At 41.5% G+C, this 18,380-nt stretch overlaps 1 protein-coding gene across 1 annotated transcript in view; it reads left to right on the top strand.

Annotated features, from left to right (window-relative positions):
• The window catches only part of LOC124711196 (mitogen-activated protein kinase-binding protein 1), a 378,080-nt gene that overhangs the window by 246,789 nt on the left and 112,911 nt on the right, over positions 1-18,380 (top strand). Inside the window, exons 4-5 of the mRNA XM_047241126.1 lie at positions 8,375-8,645; positions 16,468-16,683. Coding sequence (XP_047097082.1) covers positions 8,375-8,645; positions 16,468-16,683 — 487 coding nt within the window. The remainder of the gene's footprint in view (positions 1-8,374; positions 8,646-16,467; positions 16,684-18,380) is intronic.

Genomic DNA, 18,380 nt, shown 5'->3' with positions numbered 1-18,380 from the left:
ACGAATAGCCAATCGCATAGGAAATAAAGAAAATGGAAGCTGAAGGCTTCAAGAAGTCTTTCAAAAAATCCGTCGCAGCTGCGGACCCTATCGCACTGAAAATTAAAGCTTCATGATATGTTGGTTTGTCATTACTGACGTATGTTTCATATTCCAGTGTCCATTCCTTTGGTTGTTTTGGAACTGGGAGAAAATCACAATGCGGAACTGAGCGAACTGCAGATCCCAAATTTAGATAAGTAACTGTGTGTCTCGACTTTCGTTAAGGAAAAGTAGAAATCTGTAATGTGGTCTCTAGGGTTCCTCTACAACTGTGGTGCGGCAAATAGCGTAGCTGGGTGCATTCCATGCAGCCAGCCTCGTAAATAACAGGAGCAGCGGGAACAATAGTTCTATGGTGCCCAACACTTACCCTCATCTACCTTTGTTTCAAAATACAGCTCGTATGCCTGTTTGACGATCGGTGAAATGGGATGATTTTGGCACTTAGTAGTAGTTTCACCACACACGTAACAAAAGATCTGGTGAATTAGCGCACTACCTGGACATCGCTAAGTACGAGGAACATGCGATCATGTACAGCAGTGTTCTTAACGTTAGCTGATGTATCCGCTCTCTACTCCCACCACTAACAAGAGCATTGTAAAATAACGACAACGTAAATAACTCAGCCGAGCGCAGATGCATTCGCGTTTCCAGAAGAAAGTTTATGTGGTCCCGAATAGTGATTTTCACCACTGTCAGCAGGGCACTGAACTTGTTAACAACCACATATTTTTGTTCTGCGGTAAATTTCATTGTCGCCCTGTGTTATTCATTTCAATTCAGTTAGATAATAGGTTCAAATGGTTCAAATGGCTCTGAGAACTATGCGACTTAACTTCTGCGTTCATCAGTCGCCTAGAACTGAGAACTAGTTAAACCTAATTAATCTAAGGACATCACACACATCCATGCCCGAGGCAAGATTCGAACCTGCGACCGTAGCGGTCGCTCGGTTCCAGACTGTAGCGTCTAGAACCGCACGACCACTTCGGCCGCCTGTTAGATAATAGAACCTGTTGTTGGACAAGCATTTGAACCATAACCAGTTTTAGATCACACTCGCCTCTATTTTCTAAAATGTTATTTCCACTCTGGTTAGTATCATTCTGCAGCAGTCCCCATGAAAATAACGAAAATTTATACGGAAAATCGTATTTGCGAATTGCTGTTATAATTTATACGCAGTTGTTAAATGTAACCATTTAGGCCACTGTAAATCAGAGTACTATTGTTTAATATCTCTTTATTACAACTTTTCCTCGTATTAAATGCCATCCCCTGCATCAATATTCCATCTATCATTTTTTCCCCTGCTTACCTATAATTTATACGCAGTTGTTAAATGTAACCATTTAGGCCACTGTAAATCAGAGTACTATTGTTTAATATCTCTTTATTACATCTTTTCCTCGTATTAAATGCCATCCCCTGCATCAATATTCCATCTATCATTTTTTCCCCTGCTTACCTATCGTTTAAATTATTTTCACATTTTATATTCATTAATATTCTGCGTGACGCAGTTCCCCTGAGCTCTGCTTGCCTCGACTGGATTGCACTAGACTTCTTCGCGATCGCGATCCCTACTCATCTCTATCTTAAGTGTAATTAGTACTAAAAATGTTTACAAACAACCGATGTATTAGTTTCCTCGCGTATTTGTTTGCATGAACACTATCGGATGAACCTTTTGCTGAAGCCCTCAAAAGCAAATTCTTACACGTGGAAATAAAATCGGGAAGAATACTTGAACAAGATAAACTATGATTAAAATTATGGATTAAAACACCGACAATGGAAACTAACGAAAGAAATAGGTAATCATTTTTTTAGAGAAATACGCTAAGGCTAATTTATAAAATGCACTGAGAGTATAACGAGATAATTTATTGAAGGCTGGGAAGATAAATTTACGAAACGTATCTTAACGTCCGTCTTTAATCTCCTGTCACTCGCGATGTTCTGAGGACTTGCCCAGTATTTTGATGTAATTGCCATCCTTGTGAGAACGACGATTCACGCAAATAAGTGATACCAAAGGGCGAGACAGCTATTACTGCCAGATGAGACTGCCTTAACACAAAACCAAAAACTATTAAAGATCTTTCTTGAAAATTCCAGTGTTTTTATATTTTAGTCACAGAACATTTCTGCAAATACCTTCTGAGACTTTAGCGAAAGATGTTTGACATGATCCAATTCTATGCTAGATAGTTTCTAAATCATATCGATCTGATTACTGTTTAATTCGGGTAGAAAATATTTATCAACTTTTTTTCCAAACATATCAAATGCTTCTCCAAATGAAACTTGTTAACAACAATGAATTCGACTGCTATGAAAACATTTAATGAGAGTTATTTTCCACTCCTCCTTCAAATATGTAATTTTCCTTAATTTTATGTATCAGTGTAAAGATACTAGTTTCCTCCCCCTCGAAAGACATATTTACCTCTTTGAGTTTCACCAAATGTATCTGAGGGATAGCGTAATTCGAACAGCCAACACGCACGTGGAAGAAAGTGACACATTCAAAATTATTTTGAGATAAAGATAATTTGAAAAATGAAGTAACACAAAAACACCAACACACTTCCGTGTGCCGAAATTCATGATATCACGTATGATATGCGAGAAGACGACACTTACATGCTCAACTCGTAATTTTGTTGATAACTTTAATTGCTTTTTCTGATGCATATTCCATTCTAAGTCTATGTCATAAAATTCTTTCACTCACCTGTAACATGCCTCACATAATCTTCGTGCACGCTCGTTTAACAGTACCTGACATGCCAACAGCTGTCCAAGTCTGTAGCTTCAGCAGATTTATCCACCTCAATTGCAGATTCGAACTTCCTTTAAACTTTGAATAAAATTCGAAAAAATGGATAAAAGGGTGAGTGAAGTAATAGCTGTTCAACAAAAACTTGCTTCGACTCTGCGATTCCCTGCGACAGGCGACTCGTACACAAGTTGGCAGTATCTGTTTGAAATGTCACGAGAGTATTATTGCAAACATAATCTTTGCTGCTGAAGGATCACGCTAATTTCTTTTCACGCATCCTCTCTTTTTGACCGATTGTGATGAGTTTTGTCTTTGGGACCTGAAAAAAGCGAATGAGGCGTTTCTTGTTTTAAAATTCATTGCTCAGAGGACGCTTTCCTTCTTCTTGTCTCGCGCTGAACAAAACAGCATATACATTATGCGAAATGAGACAATGAGGTTCTTTGAAGATGGGTGTGCCTCGCTGCGAAATAGACTTGCGCCACACGTTCCGAGTAGCGTATACGCATGTAACATCAGACCAACAACAAAAGGGTTAAAAGTCAGGACAGCGGCCACATTAATCCGATCTCTGAAGGAAAATCACCCTAAAGTATATCTCTTACAAAAGTACGTAAAAGATCTTAAATTAACCTGTGGTATAGATATCTCTAGGGCTTCCAAGCATGTCAAACATCTGCACATACTTTTAATTAGGGTCATAGCTATAAAACTTTTTATATAGGGCTGAAATTTGACCAAGTGGTTTCGAACTTCGGCAACGGATCTTTACAGAGTTGTAAATCCCACTGTATGTTATATGTTTAGTCTTCGGAATACGCCGCTTTGTGTTTTTTTTTTTTTAATTTTTGACTCATTACGAGTGTGAATTTTAAACTCAGTATCTTCTACAAAAATCACCTAAAAGTTCTGAAATGCATGCGTGACTTAGATCGGTGTGGTGTCTCCCTTGTTCCATCTTTCGACAGCTTTCATGACACATTGTAAGGTGTGCGGAACTTCACCTTACGCGAATGTCCTACTGAAGCGATTCACAGAGAACTGAGCTGGTAGCCAAAAGGTTTGCACAGTGGAAGTGGCAACACAGTGGGGGCGGAAATTGCCGGGATTCTATTGATGTTTTGGTCGCGGGAGCACCTTAGCTCGCCAGCTATCTGTCAGATGACGACTAGTTCAAATATAGTCCTTTGTACGACACAGACTGATACAACTCTTAATATACACAAAATTGAAACAGTACATCTTCTCTGCGGATGAACCGAACGAAGTGGCGCAATTTTAAACAATTAGGCTTTGTAAGGTGGAGGCTTCAATCTTCATCCAGTCATATCCTCATTTAGGGTTTTCATGGTTTTGCTAAATTGCATCAGGCAAATGCCGGGATAGTTCCTATTTCAAGGCCATTGCCGACTGCCTGCTCCACCCTTGTCAAACTAGACCTGTCAGTGTGCAAATGCCAGTAGCTTATGTATGAAGTATGACTTTTTTGCTGGTCTTAAATTGTAATGCCATTACGTGTCCAATAACCTTGTAAAAGTGAGCCACGGATGAATGGAACTGTTACTACTACTACTACTACTACTACTACTACTCCATCACAGCAACAACAACAACAACAACCACAGGTGATCAAAGTGGTGGTGGCAGAGTCTGCTGCCGCAGGCTCGCAATCGCGCCAGTGACGCCCCGTACAGTCCTCGGCACGCGCGATGTGGAGCAAGGATGCGGCCCACGCCGTATCGCGCCTGACACACTTCAGCTCCCAGTGGGAGCGATAACACGGCGCCACTACGAGCTGGCTTCAGTCTCCGTCATTCTTGCACTAAAACCTCACTAATCATGGCATGTGCAGACCATTTCGTGCTGTCCGAGAGAACTGTGATCGCCCGGGTGAACTTGTAAGGCTCTGTAACACGCCCTTCCCACTTAAATTGTCTAAACTCCTGGTTTCTTATCACTGTAAAAAGCTCGTGCATATTTTCCGTATTGAAACCGATTGCCCAGCGGCACATGCAGACGGTATAAAAGGAAAATTAAGAAAATTACCATTATCTTATTTGCAGAATTTGATGACCCTGGGTTTTCATTCAAATAACTTGACATCTGACATACACCACAGCTTACTCAGTATAGGTGAAAGACGTAATTATACAGCGTGGTCACAAAAACGAACCCAAAAAAATGCTCTTCACGAGTTGATTTAACATTAACGTGACCCACATCAGCCCGTCGAAACGATGTTCTATGCGATGTCTCGAGTATTGTATTTACACGTGAGCCGCAGCGGCGACAGTGTTCTTTAAATCGTTGAGCAGTATGAAATGTTCTTCTCTTTCGAGTCTACGATGAAAGCAGTTATGTATTTAAATGGCAGATGGACACTGGTGATCAAAAGTCTCCGGACACCTGTTAGTGGACGTTAATATTGGTTGTGTCCATCCTTCGCCTTTATTACGGCTTCGCCACAGTTGTGGACGCTTTCGATGAGGTAATAATAATGAGCGTATGGCATTGGTGGCCGGGAGACCCCTCGCGGGGCGGTTCGGCCGCCGCTCCACAAGTTCTTTAACGCCACTACGGCGACTTGCGTGTGAATCAGGATGAAAGACACACAACACCCAGTCATCTCGAGGCAGAGAAAACCCCTGACCCCGCCGGGAATCGAACCCGGGTCCCCGTGCGCGGGAAACGAGAACGCTACCGTAAGACCACGAGCCCCGGACTTCGATGAGGTTTCTAACTGTTTGTGGAGGAATGGCAGCTCTTTATTTCTCACGAGCCGAAACTAGAAAAGGTAGGGGTATGGGCGCTGGAGTGGAGCAAAGTCGACTTTCTACGTCATCCCGGCAGTGTTCCATTGCGTTCAAGTCGAGACTTCGGGCAGGCCGGTCCATTTCAGGAATTTTGTTGCCCTGAAACAAGTGCCTCAGAGATGCTGCTCTATCACGCGGTGCGTGCCGATACAATCATTGTCTCTAAACTTTGTACGCAGTAAACTATGCTGTAAAATATGTTAATAACCTTCTGCATTTAGAGTTTTCTTTGTAACTACGAAAATAGCCCAATATCGTACCACCACATCCTCCGCGCTTCATAATACCTGACCATCACCTCCTCCGCACTTTTTTTTCCATTGTTCGTACTATGCATGATGACAGATGACGTTCCCCATGCATTCGCCAAACGCAAACCCATCCATCGGACTGCCACAGAGTACAGCTTGATTCGTTATACGTATCACTCATTTCCATCTTCCATACAGCACCTGAAGCGTCGCTTAGCATTGCCAACGGAAGCGGTGGTTTGTGAAGGGTTGCTTGACCATTCTACCCCATTCGTTTTAACTGTCTACGCACTTTGGAACTGCTGATTTCAGGCTTGCTTTCTTTTTTTGTTTTTTCTTCTCTCTCTCTCTCTCTCTCTCTCTCTCATATATATATATATATATATATATATATATATATATATATATATATATATATATATATGCGTAGCCTTGATAGTTATGGTTATTACTTTGCATTTCCACTTCACAGTCACATCACTAACAATGGACTTGGCCAACTTGAGAGGGGTTGAAATGTCCCAGATGCATCTGTTACAAAGGTGACATCCAAAAAGTACTCCACGTTCGAAGTCACTGAGCTCTCCCGAGTGTCTCGTTCTACTGTTAGTGCTTCTCGACAGAAAACGCAAAATACCACGAATATTTGTTACTAGCGGGACTGCCTTTCGTGATACGTAGTTGTCAGTTCCGCATTACGAATGCGCTTTTGGTCGGATAGTGTACATGTTATCAGTAAGCACTTGAAAATGGCACATCGCTGACATCATCATATAAAATAAATCATTTTTCAAAGGTTGTCAGTGAGGAAAAAAATCGTGGAGATTTGGAATTACGTGTGAAGTCTGCTGCGAGTAGTTAAGGGCTCACATTCTCAAATACTGGGTGAATAAAGTCTGGGAATTCACGCGTGGCGGGCTACACATCTTTTTCACCTCCACCTCTTTGATAGGTAGGTGGTTCTTGCCCCACAGCGATTGTTGCTTGACAGTAAGGTATCTATTTATATCCGAATCCCGCTCCAGCTACTGCCGGATCTGGGTGCTGACGAGTCTCTCATTTGGCTCGGTCCTCCCACCACTTTTCTTCCTCCACTTGCTGCCAGGTCACACCTCTCCTTTCTACAGATATTCTCACTCACATTTTCCACCGTGTTCTTGGGCGCCCTCTAGGTCTTTTCCCATCCATCCTCAATTCTTCCATAATTTTGGGGAGTCTCTGCCCATCCATCCTCTTAACATGCCCATACCATCTTAATCTCTTTTTTTTTCAATTTCTTCTCTCATACTTTCTTGTTTAAGGTCCTTTCTAATCTCTACATTCCTTACTCTGTCCTTTCTTGTTTTTCCCTTAACTTCTCTGAGAAATTTCATTTCCTCTGCTTGCAGCCTGCTCGAGTCCCTTTCTGTCATTGTCCATGTTTCTCCACCATAGGTGACAATAGGGAAATAATAATTCTTATACATAAGGAGTTTTGCTTTTTCTGAAACTTCCTTATTCCAAATCATGTGTTTTATTGTTTGGTAGAAATTGCCTCCCTTCTGTAACCTCCTATTAATTTCGTTAGTTATTCTTCCATACCTAGATATTTCACTCCCTAAATAAGTGAAACTTTCTACTACTTTGAGGGGTTCTCCATTCAAGGTAATATTTCCGTTGATCCCTTTCTCTCTTCCAAATACCATTACTTCACTCTTATCTTTATTTATTTATTTTTAATCCATACCTTTTCATTATTTCCTTCCACGCATCAAGCTGTAACTGTACATCTACCTCTTTATCACCCCATGTTACCATATCATCTGCAAAAATCATCTTTTTGTCTTTTTGTTTTACTATATCTTTAACTGCCCTATTCATTCCCTCTAGCACAACATTAAAAAGTGCAGAGGAGAGAATACTTCCTTGCTTAAGTCCTTGTCTTATTTCGAAGTATTCAGAGGTCCCCAGTGGTGTTCTAATTCTACAAGTGTGTCCTCTGTACATTGTCTTTATAAAATTAATGTATCCATCTTCTATATCTATTTTCTTCTTTTCTTCCCAGAGTCTTTCCCTGTCAAATGAGTCATATGCCATTTCTGTGTCTATAAAAACCATTATCACCCTTTTGTTATACTCCCAACTTTTTTCCATCAGTTGACGGATAGAAAATATCAGGTCGATCGTGCTTCTTCCTTTCCTAAACCCATGCTGTTCTTCACTCAGCTTCTTTTCTATCTTTTCATTTATTCGATTTAGTAAAATTCTTTCAAAAATCTTGGCTGTATGACTCATAAGGGTTATTCCTCCGTAGTTTTTACAAAGTCTTTTATTGCCTTTCTATGTGTACCAAATGTGGTTGAAATCGGTCTAGCTATGGTTTAGGAGTAGATGCGGAACACACGGACATTATTCAATATGTATAGATTTGCGCGTTAGCACATCTTAAAATTTGACACGAAAGACGGTTGTGTGGAGCTGAGGTGTGGTTGTTGCAGATGCACGGTGGTGCTGTTCAACCCCCGCAAGGGCCGGCAGCAGCACCTGCTCAACAGCAGCCGCAAGACGATCACGTCGGTGGCGTTCTCGGCCGACGGGCGCTACTTGGCAACGGGCGAGTGCGGCCACCTGCCGTCGGTGCGCGTCTGGGACCTGCATCAGCCGCAGCCGCCACAGCCGCCTCTGCCAGACGCGGCCCCGCCGCCCCATCTCGCCGCCGGCGTGCAGGTGGCCGAGTTCACCGGCCACAAGTACGGCATCAACTGCGTGGTGAGTCATAGACGCCCGGCTACTGTTGACATCACACTAACAAGGCTTTGATTCGCGTGGCTGATAGAAGTCAAGGGCTCTACACACGCACCAATCAACCGACCGACCGACCTGTTCCGTATGCAGCTTACCGACTTCATTCAACGATTACAGCGCCGCCTCATTCCCATCGCTGGTTGCGAATTGTTTATAATTAAGTCACATGAGGTCGACCACAATATTATTGCATCTGGAATGGAGGGTGCTTCGTCCGGCCTGTCGTCAGTCAGCTCGTAATCGGAGTTGATAGTGGTCGACCACAATACAGGGTGTCCCAAAAAGAATGACCCGATTTTAAATAGAATTCTGTAAAGTTTGGAAGGTAGGAGACGAGATACTGGCAGAAGTAAAGCTGTGAGGACCGGGCGTGAGTCGTGCTTCGGTAGCTCAGATGGTAGAGTACTTGCCCGCGAAAGGCAAAGGTCCCGAGTTCGAGTCTCGGTCGGGCACACAGTTTTAATCTGCCAGGAAGTTTCAGATCACATGGTGTTAAGTCAGGGGACCTAGGAGGACAAGAGTGTAAACCCCCGGTCTCGCGGTGCTGTACGCCCTATCCAACGTTGAGGCACGTTGGCATTGAGGAAACTGCGCACGTTGTTGTGCCATTGCGGTGGTGCTCCATCTTGCTGATACATGAAATTGCCAGAGTTAAGTTGGAATAACCACTTCCGTTGCATTGCAAGATATAATTGTCCTGTTACGGTTTCTTAAAAAAAAAAAAATAGAGTCCATAAACCTTGCTTTGCGAATCAGCACAAAAACATTCACTTTTGGTGAATCTCGTTCGTGTTCAGTTGTTTCATGAGGATTTTCGAGCCCCCATATACGCACATTATGACGGTGAACCTTACCGCTAATATGGAAAGTTGCTCATCGCTGAATATCAACCGTGACATGAAAGTGTCATCTTCCATGTCATCTACAATAGCATTGCTAAAGTCCACTCGCTTCACTTTGTCAGTATCTCGAAGAGCTTGTACCAGTTGTAATCGGTATGATTTGAGGTCTAAACGACGCGTAACACACTGTCATGCGCGGTAACGCAAGTTACAGGCTAGCACGACGCGTTGACTTGCGGGGGATCCGCTCAAATGCTCGTGGGAGTCTTCCACTGTTTGTTCAGGAACGCGTGGCCGGCCAGTACTTTTGCTTTCACAGAGGCACCCTGTTTCTTCGAACTGTTTATACCACCGTCGAATGTTCTTTGGTGAAACGCCCGCTGAACTGCGATCACTGATTGAGTACGACTAAATTCAATAACACAATACCCCTTCAGTTACGCGGACGCCGTATTGCGCGAGAGTGGCTGCACGCTCCAGGTCAGCGCTCGTAGCGACATCTAGCGGATTTTTTCTGAAACTCTAGCCCACGCCGATTACATCTAGCACTGTTTCAGTTACCTAGCGACATTTGTCTCGTTATTACAAGTTAAAATCGGGACATTCTTTTTGGAACAGCCAGTATTATTGCGTCTAGAATTGAGGGTGCTTCGTCCGGCCTGTCGTCAGGCAGCTTGTGATCGGAGTTGATAGTATAATTGAGGTCACAGAAGTCATGAAATAGCGACATGCACATATTCAGATGGCAGTAGTGTCGCGTACGCAAGGTGTGAAAGGGCAGTGCATTGGCGCAGCTGTCACTTGCACTTAGGTGATTCATGTGATTTGTCTGAAGTTATTATGGCCATACAACGGGAATCAGAGGACACAGGACGCGGAATGGTAGTTGGAGCTAGACGTAATGGGACATTCCTTTTCGGAAGAAATCGTTAGGGAATTCAGTATTCCGATATCCACAGTGTCAAGAGAGTGCGGAATATCAAATTTGAGGCATTCTCTCTCACCATGGACAACGCAGTAGCCGAAGGTCTTCGCTTAAGGACCGAGAGCAGCGGCGTTTGCGTAGAGCTATCAGTGTTAACAGACAAGCAACACTCGTGAAATAACTGCAAATATCAATGTGGACTACGACGAACGTATCCATTAGGACAGTGCACCGAAATTTGTCGTTAATGGCTATGACAGCAAACGGCCGACGTGAGTGCCTTTGCTAAAAGCACGACATCGTCAGCAGCGCCTCTCTTGAGCTCGTGATTATATCGGTTGCCGGCAGGGGTGGCCGAGCGGTTCTAGGCTCTACAGTCTGGAACTGCGCGACCGCTACGGTCGCAGGTTCGAATCCTGCCTCGGGCATGGATGTGCGTGATGTCCTTACGTTGGTTACGTTTATGTAGTTCTGAGTCTAGGGGACTGATGACCTCAGATGTTAAGTCCCATAGTGCTCAGAGCCATTTGAACCATTATATCGGTTGGACTCTAGACGACTGGGAAACCGTGGCCTCGTTAGACGAGTCCCGATTTCATTTGGTAAGAGCTGATGGTAGATTTTGAGTGTGGCGCAGACCCCACGAAGCCATGGACCCAAGTTGTCAACAAGGCCCTTTTCAAGCTGGTGGTGACCGTAATGGCGTGGGCTGTATTTACATGGAGTGGACTGGGTCCTCTGGTCCAAGTGAACGGATCATTGACTGGAAATGGTGAAGTTCGGCTACTTGCAGACCATTTACAGCCATCCATGGAATTCGTGTACCAAACGTGGCACCAGGACACAGTTCTTCACGATTGTTTTGTAGAACTTCTGGACAGTTCGAGCGAATGATTTGGCCACCCACTTCACCCGAGATGAATCCCACCGAACATTTATGGGACATAATCGAGAGGTCAGTTCGTGCGCAAAAATCCTGTGTGGGCAATACTTTCGCAATTATGGACGGCTACAGAGGCAGCATGCAACGGACTTACAACGGTTTGTCGAGTCCATGCCATGCTGCACTATGCCAGGCAAAAGGAGGTCCGACACGATAATCCCGTGACTTTTGTCACCTCAGTGTACAGCTGACCTGAAAGCGTTGACAGTGTGGTGTGTTTTCTGTAGTCATTCTATACTTGTTTACTGTAAAGTCACTGCATGTTTCCGATAACGGCCAGGTGCAATAATATCGTGACTGAGGACTCGGGAGAGCAGTTGAACGGAATGGACAGTATCTTGAATGAGGATGTAAGATGAACATCAACAAAAGCAAAACGAGGATAATGGAATGTAGTTGAATTAAATCAGGGGATACCGAGGGAGTTAGATTAAGAAATGAGACACTTATAGTTAATGAGTTTTGCAATTTGGGAAGCAAAATAACTGATGATGGTCGATGTAGGGAGGATATAAAATGTAGACTGGCAATAGGAAGAAAAGAGTTTCTGAAGTATAGATTTAAGAGTCAAGAAGCCCTTTCTCAAAGTATTTGTAAGGAGTGTAGCCATGTATGGAAGTGAAACATGGGCGATAAACAGTTTAGACAAGAAGAGAATAAAAGCCTTTGAAATGTAGTGCTGCAGAAGAATGCTGAAGATGAGATGGATAAAGCTTGTAATTAATGAGGATCTACGGAACAGAATTGGGGAGAAGAGAAATTTGTGGTACAACCTACTAAAAGAAGGGCTCGGTTGGTAGGACACAATCTGAGGCATGAAGGGATCACCAGTTTAGTACTGGAGTTAAGCGTGGGGGTGGGGGTTAAAAATCATAGAGGGAGACCAAGAGATGAATAGTCAGCAGATTCAGAGGGATGTAGGTTGCAGTAGGTACTGGGAGATGAAGCTTGCTCAGGATAACGTTGCATGGAGAGCTGCATCAAACCAGTCTTTGGACTGAAGACAACAACAACAACAACAACACGAGTTACGTTCTGCGAAATGCCGCTTGGATTGACACAAACAAAAGCTGTGTTTAGCCTTATCTATTTTAGAGGTAACGAGGGTAACAAAATATGAGAGAATGCTGTGACAAATAAGTGAGTAATGCAAAGAAAGAAATTCGCTCTTTTACTTCAGGAGCTGGGAGCCGGTCATTTTTGTAATTATGTAACTGCTGAGAATCGTGAGACCATTCGTAACGAAAAGGAGAGGGACCATAATCCGCGAGGAGAGCCTGTTAGGTACGTGAAGGTTTCTAGCCACCTGCAGAAATTATGAGGACCTCAGATTCAGTGCAATTGTATCCCACATCTAAACTGATGCCTGAAACTTACTACATGATTTATAGTTGCCTGAAGAAATACATCACGGTAAAGCAAAATGAATAAAACAAAATATGTTCATATAAACTTTAATTTATTTTTCCTGTAGCATAAAAAATGTCCTTTATAAGTTTGAGAGACTCTTGAATTTTTGAATGTAGATAGAGAGAAACCACAAATTCTGGTGGCGCGTATCGTCTAATAAATGCAGCGACATGTACATAAGAAATTAATCTTTCAGCATCTTTTAGAACCGTAAATGAGGCTTTGCTCGTCGTAGCAAAGAGGTGGCGAAAGGCTGAAAATTTTTAACACTTTTAACAATGAAGCAAGTACATTTTATTAATAAAAGTCATTCGACTGTATACTTCGGTTTTTAGGTTTTATTTCCAGTGTGTATCGTAAGTGAAATCTAAGATCTAATCTGTCAGTATTTCGGGTTTTTCATTTTTTTCCGTTCGCGCTAGTATAAACTTAATATCCATTCTGTTTCGGAAGTTAGATTTCATTTCCGAAAAGTATCGAAAATAAAACCTAAGAACCGAAATACAGAAGATCAACGGACTTCCATTCATAAAATGCAGTATATACCTTTTACTGTCTCTGCGTTAAAAAATGAAAAACAGGTACTTTCTTGCATATCTCTTGCTATACATCATGCACGACGCGTCCCACAAACATTTGCAAACTTGAAATTTCTCCAGAATCTCTGTCATTGAAGTTTGGTGCACCTCGCGCTCTGTCATGTTAGCAATATGTGAACGGCGTTTAATATCGCGCACGGTCTCAGAAGACGAACTTCGTGTCGGGCGGTTGGCAAGACGGTGCTATTCAGCGAGCAATTTGTTGGGTGAAGTGGTTGTGCGGATCAGGTGAAGTGGTGAGGATCGCTTGTTTATACCCAACCGACCGCCCGACAGGACAAAATGTTCAGTTGGTTGGCCTAGCGCTTACACACGTCCAATTTGCCGGTCGGTCGGTTGATTGGTTGTTTGAAGCGTGTGTACGTTCTTTACTGACTGTATCGACGGAAGTCGAATGACATCGGTCAGTGTCAATAGCTTTTCGGCGCGGCGAACTTAATCCGCATTCACAGTAGAACAACAACGATCGCCAAGATGACGTCGCCACATGTCGCCCGATAACATCGGCCAACAGTTACGTCACAGTGCGTCCGATCTCCTTCGTCAGTTTTTATCTCGTCAAGGAGGGTAGAATCTTAGCCTATATCGATCACGAAAAGAAAGTGGCGTTGCTGTACATCCTTTCCTAATTTATTGGAATAACAGACAAATTTTACGAATTTTTGAGATCAAGAGATAAACATTCTATTACATACTCTTGAGCAGTTTTACAAACAGTCTGCACAGCCTCAAATAAATTCAGCAAAGCGGACATATGTCCAATTAGGCTTTAATGGCTGTCGTTTAGCATATGTGTGAAAGACAAACATAAAGTTTAGAGTAAAATACTCGGAATACCTAAAGCACTGAACAGTGAGAACACACCACATTTGCAAACTACCTCAGATAACAGAATCACCACTGTACTGGCATGAAACACGAGTAAGTAGTAATAATAATTCGTAGACAGGTAATGGCCACCTACCACAATCCAGAAAAGATCAACTACAGTAACTTTAAGCATCAGGATTGACCCGCGCTACCTTTCTCACTTGCAGTTTTTTGAAGTTATAATATAGGCCTAAGATTTCCGATACAGATTTTGCCATTGGTGCAGACTGTATAAGAGGCTGACGCGGCTAGACGAGCACAGAGTACTCATCATGTAACTTAAGATGACGTTCAGTTATTTCTCATTACATTTTTAAGTTGTTCGAAATTCATGGTTGCCAGTAAAGTAGCGATTTCACATAATAGATTACAAAAAATATTCATGTTGGATCCAAGTTTTGCGTATGAGAACGTCAACCCTAATCGATCGAAGGAAAGAAACTGATCTGAATTCCGCCGACCATTGTCGAAATTCTGTTAAGTTTTGGCGTTGGGCTAGGTTGCACTCAGACTGCGCACGTAATGGAGTACTGATTTGAAAAGATCGACGTTTTCGACCGTTGTCGGTTGTCAGCAGAATGCACCGATGTCGGTGCCACTGTGACACCCTTTGATCTATTGTGTTTAACAGACGACAGTGTTAATATCGCATGTACTTCGTCTTAAACAAAAACAGACATAACACACGGAGTTCGATATAAAAGAAATGCTTAATACAGTTGTATTGGAACCAGTTTCTATTAACAAAATGTTCACTGAAGATACTCTTCACACATAATATTGAAAACTAAGATTGATTGGACTGGACACACGTTAATATATGTCCGAAGACATCTTGGACCATAGATGATGTGGTTTAAGTTTGAAATGAAGATCTAAAGCGGCCCCTACACAGCCAATGATAGTGCACTATAACATTTTGCAATATTATTGACATTCTCCCTAGAGACTTGCAGTAATATTGTCAATAATATTTAGCAGTAATACAGATGTTTGCAGTGCTGGATGATAAAAGTTACTGCTGCTTTTGACAATTGGTGTACTTTGTTGCAAGCAGAAAAATAGGTGAATGAAAAGTTGACTCAGGAGTGTCAAAGATCACTCACGAAAACTTGTGAGAAATGAGGTTGAACAAAAAATGGGTGCTTTACTGGAACTGATTCTCCCCATACATTGGTGTCCTCATATACACTCTTGCAACCCCCCACCCCCAGGTATAAATTTCTGCAGAAGCTCATATGCCCATTATCAAAACAATGAGAAATGCAGTTCCACATCTGTGCTTATCTGTTGCTCTACAATGCCTTGCTGGTGGCAGTCCTTTCGAGGACTTGCAATTTACAAGTGCAGTTTCACCTTAATGTGTTTGAGACATTGTTATGGAAACATGTCATGCAATAATACATGGACTGAAGGATTCTATTCAAGTAACTAATTTATACACAGAGAGAAATATGTACATATATTTTAATTCATAACATTGGCATTAATTAATGTTTGTTTAAAAGGAGAGCTTCCTTCTTGGCCATTCTACCTACACTGTTGGGAAAAAATTAGTACACCCTTTTACAGGTTTCCAATTCACTCAATACTTATTGTAGCAACAGTGCATATGGAGTACTGTCTTTTGGTAAGTAAAACAATGGTGTGGCTGTCACCATCCTAAATAGATTCTATGAGAATTTCTTTTTTTTTCTGTTACATGTTTTAAATGTAGAGATTTGCTGGTGTTAAAAAAAAATTACATAAAAATATTGTGCATTTTCCTTCTTGTGTGTATGTTACTGTAACATGCTTTGCTTTTTTACATTGGCCCACTAGCATATTTCATACATAGTCCTATGACAAGTTTTGCAAAGTTCAGCTCCGCTGTTATGAAATCCTCAATAGCTACATTTTCTTTCCTTCTCTTGTATGTCATGGTTAATCTTTGTCAAAATTCAGGATTAATTGCATTCATTGGTCATTAAGGGAGTTCAGTTCCCTTTTTTTTCCCAAATTTGTGATATTGTTTACTGTTCCTCAAAGAAAAGTACATTGCAAAGAGGAAGTAAACATACTTAAAACGTTGTTTGCTGTTGTCAGTAGGCATTATTGTGACAGAGTGAAGAGAACTAGACTGTATGACATACAGTCTCTGAAAGAAAATTTGCCACATCCTTATGTAATGCTAACAGATGTACTTGTTTCCTTACAGGCATTTTCACCAAGCCACAAGTATGTGGTTTCAGTTGGTTCCCAACATGACATGATAGTCAATGTATGGGACTGGCGTTCCAACATCAAAGTGGCATCCAATAAAGTTTCAACAAAGGTGAAGGCTGTCTCCTTTGCTGAAAATGGCAGTTACTTCGTTACTGTTGGAAATCGACATGTCAAATTTTGGTATCTGGAGTATTCTCGATCTGCAAAAGTATGTTAAGCGCATTAATATTTCATATCAGCTTGTGACTAATATTTTGTTCCTCAGTGTGCTTTGTCAATATGATTTTAAGCAACTGTTTGCCACTTCAGATGCATATCTAACCATGACTTTAATAATAGTGATGTTTGTTTTCACATGTTTATCGAAATAATAGGCAGATTTAAGTTAATGAATGAGAGTGATAAAGTTGCTTTGTTAATAAATCTCTTAATGTTAGTATGAGCTTGTTTCCTCTAATACAGTAAAAGAAGATAATGTGTCTCAGAATTAACACTACAGATATGAACGGGACTTTTTATATTCTTGAAATGCAGGTCTCTGAATTCTAAATAGAAACCAGAGAGTATTTAAGTCATCAAAATTTAACCCATGCTGAACAAGGAGATATTTGGTTTTGAGATGATTGTTAGAGGGTGGTGAAGCTTACGCTTACTAGTTCTATTCCTTTGTTAATGGAGATATTCATGAGAGAAGCTTGAAGTTGATAGGTTTTTTGCAGAAAAGTTAATAATAATAATAATAATAGTAATAATAATAATAATAATTGCCAGTCGTAAAAGGCGACGAAAAGAACAAACCACTAATAGGGCTAACCCCCCTTTTAGTGTGATTAGTTGGTTCAGGACAGAACTAAAGAAGCCTCGGACAAGCGCTGTCATGGTCGGGGACGACGCTTGAACCCTATGCCCGCCCACAATGGTAACGACACTGCTAGCCAACTGGAAAATGATTTAAATCCAAATAGAGGTGTTTTGCAGGATATGCTTCCTGCAACCACCCTAGAAGGAAAACAAAGACAGAGGATGAGATGGTCAGATGAAGTTAATCGACACCTCATGTTCTGTTATTACCAAGCAACAAACCTAGGAACCAACACAACTGGATACAGAACACAAGTATACACAACATTTATTACCAGATACCCAGAATTAAAATTTTTAACAGAACAACGACTTGCTGATCAGATCCGTGTAATAATAAAAAATAACAGGATACCCCAGTCAGAATTAGAAAACATCAAACAACAAGTACAACAAATACTGGAACAAAATAATGTGCAATCAGAAGAAGAAGAAAATACAGTAATGGACTCAAACATCCCAGAGCAAACAAACAAAGACCAACACGCATCAATTAAACAATCAGAGGAAACCGAATTCTTAAGACAGCCACCAGAACAAGCACAAATAGAACACGAAGAGACACACGTGTTAGATATAGAAGAGAAATTTCAGCTGACATATATAGAATACAAAGACACAAATACAGACATCAGACCATTCTTGCATAGACCGCCAAATAACCCACAAGTCGAAACAACAATAAAAACTATCAACACAATCATACACAACAAAATAAATGAAAATACAACTATGGAAGAGTTACAACTACTGGTTTATATAGGAGCACTCACTACACTAAATATACACACTAGGCAGAGATCAGAACAAACCAACACACAGAAGAAACCCACAAAACCAGCATGGCAACACAGGCTACAGATCAGAATAGAAAAACTGAGAAAAGACATCGGACAGCTAACACAATTTATAAAAAATGAAATATCAGGAAAAAAACGAAAAAGGTTAGGTAAAATCTCACAACAAGAAGCAATAGAGCAATTAGATGAAAAGAAGCAGAAATTACAAGCATTGGCCAAACGACTTAGAAGATACAAAAAAAGT

This window comes from Schistocerca piceifrons, chromosome 8, assembly GCF_021461385.2.
Source record: "Schistocerca piceifrons isolate TAMUIC-IGC-003096 chromosome 8, iqSchPice1.1, whole genome shotgun sequence".
Classification (NCBI taxonomy): Eukaryota; Metazoa; Arthropoda; class Insecta; order Orthoptera; family Acrididae; genus Schistocerca; species Schistocerca piceifrons.
The sequence above is the reverse complement of the archived record's forward strand: the minus strand, read 5'-3'. Positions and strand labels throughout refer to the sequence as shown.